Here is a 7,377-nt window from a genome sequence, read left to right on the forward strand (position 1 = left end):
GTTACTTTCCGCTGAAACAAGTGACATTTGCGGGGTTGCAGCTTTAATCCATGGGCCTGGAGCCGGCTAAAAACCTGCTCAAGATGCTGTAGGTGGGTACAAAAGTCAGGCGAGTATACGATTACATCGTCCAAATAAATCAGAAGACAGTCATAAACGTGGGATCCCAGGCAGCGCTGCATCAGCCTCTGAAATGTGGCTGGCGCATTGCAGAGGCCAAACGGCATGCGCTCAAACTGGTACAGGCCGAAAGGGGTGGTAAAGGCCGTCTTCTCCTGATCTGCTGGGTCCACCTCCACCTGCCAGTAGCCGCTCGCCAGATCAAGAGTTGAGTACCAGTCTGCTTTAGAGAGGCTAGCAAGTGATTCCTCGATGCGTGGGAGTGGGAACGAGTCCTTGTGGGTCACTGCATTTAACTTGCGGTAATCCACGCAGAATCGCCACGAGCCATCTTTCTTTTTCGCCAAGACGACTGGGGCTGCCCACGGGCTGGAACTCTCTTTTACCACCCCACTATCCAGCATTCCCTGTAGAAGTGCCCTCAGGTCTGGGTAGAGGTTAGGGGGCACGGGGCGATACCTTTCCCGTATTGGTGGCGCTGTGCCTGTGGGTATTTGATGTGTGACTGCTGCAGTCTTCCCGAAATCTTCATCGTGGGCTGCAAACACGTGGGTCCACTTTCTTAGAAGAGCTGTCAGCTGGGCCTGTTGGTCACGGTTAAGGTCCTCACCTCGTAGTGCCAAAGCAGGATGGTCTTCCGTTGGGGTCTGTTCGACAAGTTGGACGTCGACCTCTACTACTTGGGGTTCAGGAGTCCGTAACACAAGCCTGGATCGCCCCTCTATATCTCTTGGATCGATCTGGGTTACTGTGGCCAGTGGGCGTCGTTGCGGCAGTTCCAATGGGAAGGGATTCGGGTTACAGACGCGGAGAGGGACTTTCCCACCTTGTATCACCCCCACAGACCTGGCTATGCACCACTCCCGTCCACGGTCATCCATGTCTTCAATCAAAACGGGTTGGTTTGCCTGATTGCCTGCCTGTGGAACATAAGCCCAAATGATCATTTCAGTGGCTGGAGGGATCACCACTGGGTTCTGTCGTTGCAGCTTGGCTATTCCCTGGACCCTTACTTCAGCTTCCACAGCACACGTTCGTTGGCAGGCTGCAAAGGCAGCATCCCAGGCCTTATCTGCAGAGGGAGGAAACACGGATTTAAAAGCGGTGACGCCTGGGTGCCCGCCCTGGAAGATGCCCTCCCAACAGTCAACGATCACATTCATACCTAAAAGACCATATTCTGTATTAATACAATCATCTTGTACGACAACCACCCCCTTCCTTTTCACCTCCACTCCCCCTATATTGAAATCAAGGACTGCATATCCCACATAGGGAATTTGAAGACCATTAGCTGCCCTCAAAGCTAACCATGAAACTCGGCCGGGATCTTGTATACAATCCTCACTGAAATGTTGTTGGAACAAGGACTGACTAAAGAGGGTAACTTGAGAACCGGTGTCTATAATACATGGAACTGTTCGCCCTTGGACCAACACCTCAACTACTGGGCATTTGCCCACCATAGAGGGCCTTTGAGGGGGTGTGATTGTCTGCCCCTCCCGGTTCACTCGCCCTGCTGTGACCGGGGATGCCGAAAAACCGCTTGTGCTGGGCGTCTTCTTGGGCAGAATCGCTGTATGTGCCCGGCTTCCCCGCAGTCACGGCAAATGGCCCGTCCTTGAGCATCCCACTGATACAGCTGCTGGCTAGGGGGAGCTGAGCCAAGGCGTTGGCGTCTGGGAGCGGTGTTGGGGTGTTGTTGCCAATTTGATTGTGGAGGCATTTCAGCCATTGGTGACTGTGGGGCCAGGCTCAGGTGCGTGCGGAGTTCTTCTGCAAGGGTCTTACCCAAAGTTGTTATCTGTTCTTTTAAGTCCTGCTGTAATTCCGCACGCAGGGCATCCTTCATCTGCTGCCAGTCAGCTGTGGTTGTTTCTCGACCTTTTCCCTCTGTCGTTTTGGCGGCTGTTCTCAACGGGGGCGCTGTGAATGTAGGACAGACCTGGAACTCTTCTTCCGGTGCCAACTCCTTTTCCAAGGCCTTCGATTCCTTACATGCATCCATGAAACTGAGTGTGGAATTCCTTCGTAGTAGTCTTAATAACTCCTGTCTAATCGGTCCCGGTCTCAGCCCCATCGCAAACTGTGTGCGTAGCAGTTCATCGTCTGTGCCTTCGGCGAGTGGATCCCTGGCCCGCCACTTCTGGTGTAGCTCACGCAGGCGGAGGCTGAAAGCCCCAACAGCCTCCCCAGCTTCCTGTTTACAATTGAAAAACTGTACTCGTAGCTGTGCAATTGGCTGCTGGCCACCATATAGTCCCGCTAGAGAGTCCAGGATTTTCACATCGGTGTTGCGGTTTCCCTCATCCAGTAGCAGGATCTCTCTTTTGGCACTCCCCTCTAATGCACTCAGAACAAAATCCACACGTTGTTCCACATTTAGCCCCTGAGCCCGAATAAAAGCTTCCATTTGTGTCCGCCATTCTTGGAATTTACGTGGTTCTTCCCCCCCGCTAAATTTAGGGACCCATGGCCCACCCATAAACCAGGGCATTAATGCATTTAACACTTGGGGCCGTGCGCTATCTACCTGAGGCTGCTCGCCATTACTCATATTGCCTGCGTGCATCAAGGGTCCTGCCGACTACGCCAAAATTGTAACGGTGCAAGAGGGCACAGATACTTTGACCCTTGTAACACACAAGCAATAAGACGGAGACAGTAGTATCATAAAATACAAACAGTTTATTAACAGAGTATAAAAAGTAATTCACAACACATTCCAATCAATTGCCCCTATCCGTTCAGTCTTTTCCCTTAATTAGGTAAACTATGGTTTGTAATCTGGCGCCCCCTACTGTAAACACAATGTCACATAAATAGCTAGGCTCACTCCACACCAGTCCTACAATAGCCAACAATATTTAGAATAAATAGCACAGCAACCAAACCCACGATCAAAGCAGTATAAATAGTTCACTCAATGTGCAAAATTCAAGATTCAATCCATGCTATATCACTCCAAAATACAGGATACAATTGGACTAGTGCAAACATGCAATTTGAGCAATAAGATATAAATAAACACTCTGCAATTTGAGATATTCGACATGTGCAAATATGCAATTCCAATAACGTGATTAAATACCAAATAGCACAGCAACCAAACACACGGTCATAAGAATATATAAATAGTTCACTACGTGCAGAGTTAGCAATTCAATAAATATGATGGCACTCCAAAGTACGGGAAATACAATTCGACATGTGCAAATATACAATTCAAGCAAAGTGATTAAATATGTGCAAATACGCTCAGGGTGTATATAACTCGTAAGGTTGTCTATGTTAGAACAATTGCAAGTAGCCTAAACACCACGGACTTAAGGAAGTAGACGAGCAGCCACACACAGCTACCTAACTAAGGGGCGGAGGGGCAGAGGAGCGAGAGAGAGAGAACGAGAGAAGAGAGAGTAAAGTCAGTAGGCGAACTTCAGTCCACCACTCACGACCCAGCCCAGTCCAGAGTCACTGTAATCGCTGTAGAGTAGTGAGCGTTGCCAGCGGGGATACACCGTAGCCGCGGCTTGAATCCCACCCTTGTATTCCAGGCCGGCGTCACGCTGAGCAGTTCCGAAGGAGGCGGACAATCGAGACTGCGGGTAGAGGAAGGGAATAATCAGTTCTAGGATAGAATACGCATTCAGCCCACACGCTCTCACCAGAGTACAGTTCGGACACTTTCCTTAACTGACGATATTAGAGTGCGTTGAATAGTGTCGACTCGTCGTGCTGTTGTCCGCGTCTCGGAAGAGTTGTCGGTCGTCCTGGAGCCCTCTCTACCGACGCAGGCGTTCATTGTCCTTTTATCCACGGCTTTGCCAATCCCGCAGCTCATCAGTGGAATTGGGTGCACCTGTGAACGGAGGTCCTCACACACCCACACGCAGGCTCAACCAGACACACAGAAAACAGCCAGTCCCACCCATATAAGTAATACATGTAAAATCAGTCCAGTGCATTCGCTACACTCACACACTCACATTACTCACACACTCACCTTACTCACACACTCATCTTACTCACACACTCACATAACTCACACACTAATCTTAATCACACACTCACATTACTCTCAGACTCACACACTCATCTTACTCACACACTCACATAACTCACACACTAATCTTACTCACACACTCACATTACTCACACACTCACACACTAATCTTACTCACACTCTCATCTTAATCACACTCTAATCTTACTCATCACACTCACACACTAATGCCACTGTCCATGTCCTCCTTATGCACTGTCCATTTTAGGTTCAGGATCTTTTGAGAGTTGTGAAACAGTGAACATCTCATATTATAATGAGAGTGGATTTAGTGTCAGTATACCCAGATGTCATCTGAACATCAATGACAGCGTGGGCAACTTCTCGTGCCAGTGGAGTGGGAGTGAGTGCTATTCCCAGTGCTCCAGCGGAAACAGCTCTCTGGTCAACCTCACTGACTCGGTCCGGGTGTGTTTTCTGGACCGTTGCAAAAGCTTCTACTTACCTGGTGAGCATTGTGCAATACCAAACACTAACAAAGCTATTTAAAAAAACATTATGTAAGAAGTATATGTTGTTGTTAAGGCTCGTCATCATGTGTTGTCTTCCAGTCTCTTCTGAGAGTATCTATTCTCCTAACATATCCAACACATCTAACCCAACACATCTAACCCAGCACATCTAACCCAGCACATCTGACCCAGCACATCTAACCCAGCATGCATTATGCACTTCCATTATATTCTCCTGACCCAGCAAATCTGTGTGTTATCTCTGTGCTGACCCTACTGCCCTGTGCTGTGTGTGTGTGTGTGTGTGTGTTATCTCTGTGCTGACCCTACTGCCCTGTGCTGAGAGTGTGTGTGTGTGTGTGTGTATGTGTGTGTGTGTGTGTGTGTGTGTGTGTGTGTGTGTGTGGTGTGTAATGTGTGTGGTGTGTGTGTGTGTGTGTGTGTGTGTGTGTGTGTGTGTGTGTGTTATCTCTGTGCTGACCCTACTGCCCTGTGCTGTGTGTGTGTGTGTGTGTGTGTTATCTCTGTGCTGACCCCACTGCCCTGTGCTGAGAGTGTGTGTGTGTGTGTGTGTGTGTGTGTGTGTGTGTGTTATCTCTGTGCTGACCCCACTGCCCTGTGCTGAGAGTGTGTGTGTGTGTGTGTGTATGTGTGTGTGTGTGTGTGTGTGTGTGTGTGTGTGTGTGTGGTGTGTAATGTGTGTGGTGTGTGTGTGTGTGTGTGTGTGTGTGTGTGTGTGTGTGTGTGTGTGTTATCTCTGTGCTGACCCCACTGCCCTGTGCTGTCCCCCAGAATCAAACATGTCCTGCATCACCATCGTGTGCACCCAAAGCGACATTATTGAACTTCTACAGAAATATGACAATCAAAATGCAACCATCGAAGACCTGAAGAGAATTCTGGATGTAAAGCGGATTTGCCAGAATGTCTTTGATGACCCTGAATTAGTGCAAACCTACATTGAGTGAGTAGAGAAGACGCTTTTATGATTCACAGGCACTTTCTCCCATTGAGTGAGTAGAGAAGGCAGGCTTTTATGATTCACAGGCACTTTCTCCCATTAGTGCAAACCTACATTGAGTGAGTAGAGAAGGCAGGCTTTTATGATTCACAGGCACTTTCTCCCATTTCTGTTTCTGAAAACTTTATCTCGGTTTTGCAGTGTGGAATACAAGATCATTCATAATGTTATCAGGAGCACATCAATAAATACTTCTGCGGTGGAGCATGACCTGGGGGATATGCTCATGACCATCACTGGAGCCAACTGCAGCACACACCACAACCTCATCAATGCCACATCTCACATGGTGAGCCAACTGCAGCACACACCACAACCTCATCAATGCCACATCTCACATGGTGAGCCAACTGCAGCACACACCACAACCTCATCAATGCCACATCTCACATGGTGAGGAGATCATAGGATGACACACAGAAAGGCACAGACACATACAGATGCCACCAATATGTAAACAGACAAACAGGCACAGAAACAGACAGACATCTAACCAGAAAGACAGACACATAAACACCTCCGGTATGGAAACAGACAGACAGACACAGACACCTCCAGTATGTAAACACATGCACAGACACTGGCGGTCTACTGCTGTCAGTTAGCAATAGGGCATTAGTGCAGCACAGTTATCACATTCAAAATCACAATATGAACCAACAGAATGACCTCATCGCAAAAGCTGCAAGTACGCCACATTTCTGACTTTTTATTCATCTCATCCTCCTGGACTATGCCACTTCTTAAAGTATATTTTTTCGGCCTTTTTGCCTTTATTAGTATAGGACAGTGAAGAGGTAGACAGGAAACAAGTGGGAGAGAGAGATGGGGCGGGATCGGGATATGACCGCAGGTCGGATTCGAACATGGGTCCCCGTGGGCACTCGGACCAGTAAATGGTATGGACGCTGTAGCCTGCTGCGCCACTGCGCCCCCCGACTATGCCACTTCTGATTGGTGGGTGTGCATAGTGCATGAGAGGCACAGCAATTCTGATTGGTGAGCTTCATAGTCAGTCAGTAAGACTTTAAGGCTGAAGACAAATGGTAATGACATATTTCCCCAAAATGGTGCAGCCCTAGTTAGCATTGCGTTAGCTGACCTGTGCTTTACAACCAAACCAGCATCAGCTGATGTGTAGCTAAACTGCTTGGACACCAGAACTAAGATATCCCATATCCCATAATGATACAGGAATGCAAGTAAGATCCTGTTAAAGCCCAACACAGACTAATAATGCAATCCATATCAAGTCTGCAGTCTATGAGGCAAATTCAACAGCCTATTGTCTGTTATTGTCTGCTCAGGTGGTCCCAGGTTATGTCCCAGTGGAGATTCAGATTCCTCTGGAAGCCTTTCACAACATCCCTGAGGACCAACAGAAAGCTGCAGTGATTCACTACTCATCTCCACAGCAGTTCACGGTAAGGGCCCGCAGGCAGGGTGGTGGAGGAGGTGTTCACGGTAAGGGCCCGCAGGGTGGAGGTGGAGGTGCTCAGGGTAAGGGCCCGCAGGCAGGATGGAGGAGGAGGTGCTCAGGGTAAGGGCCCGCAGGCAGGGTGGTGGAGGAGGAGGTGCTCACGGTAAGGGCCCGCAGGCAGGGTGTAGGAGGCACAGGGTGGGTGGTGTAGGAGGTGCTCACGGTAAGGGCCCGCAGGCAGGGTGGTGGAGGAGGAGGTGCTCAGGGGGGACATGTCTGAAGCTTCCTAAGCAGACTCTCT

The 7,377-nt window shown here is 49.1% G+C and overlaps 1 protein-coding gene across 1 annotated transcript in view; it reads left to right on the plus strand.

The window, feature by feature from the left end:
* Window positions 1–3,294: 3,294 nt before the first annotated feature.
* The window catches only part of LOC134069445 (adhesion G-protein coupled receptor G5-like), a 27,824-nt gene continuing 23,741 nt past the window's right edge, over window positions 3,295–7,377 (plus strand). The window contains exons 1-5 of the mRNA XM_062525410.1: window positions 3,295–3,307; window positions 4,392–4,631; window positions 5,428–5,599; window positions 5,798–5,945; window positions 6,964–7,080. Coding sequence (XP_062381394.1) covers window positions 3,295–3,307; window positions 4,392–4,631; window positions 5,428–5,599; window positions 5,798–5,945; window positions 6,964–7,080 — 690 coding nt within the window. The remainder of the gene's footprint in view (window positions 3,308–4,391; window positions 4,632–5,427; window positions 5,600–5,797; window positions 5,946–6,963; window positions 7,081–7,377) is intronic.

The sequence above is a fragment of the Sardina pilchardus genome, chromosome 21 (assembly GCF_963854185.1).
Source record: "Sardina pilchardus chromosome 21, fSarPil1.1, whole genome shotgun sequence".
NCBI classification, from domain to species: domain Eukaryota; kingdom Metazoa; phylum Chordata; class Actinopteri; order Clupeiformes; family Clupeidae; genus Sardina; species Sardina pilchardus.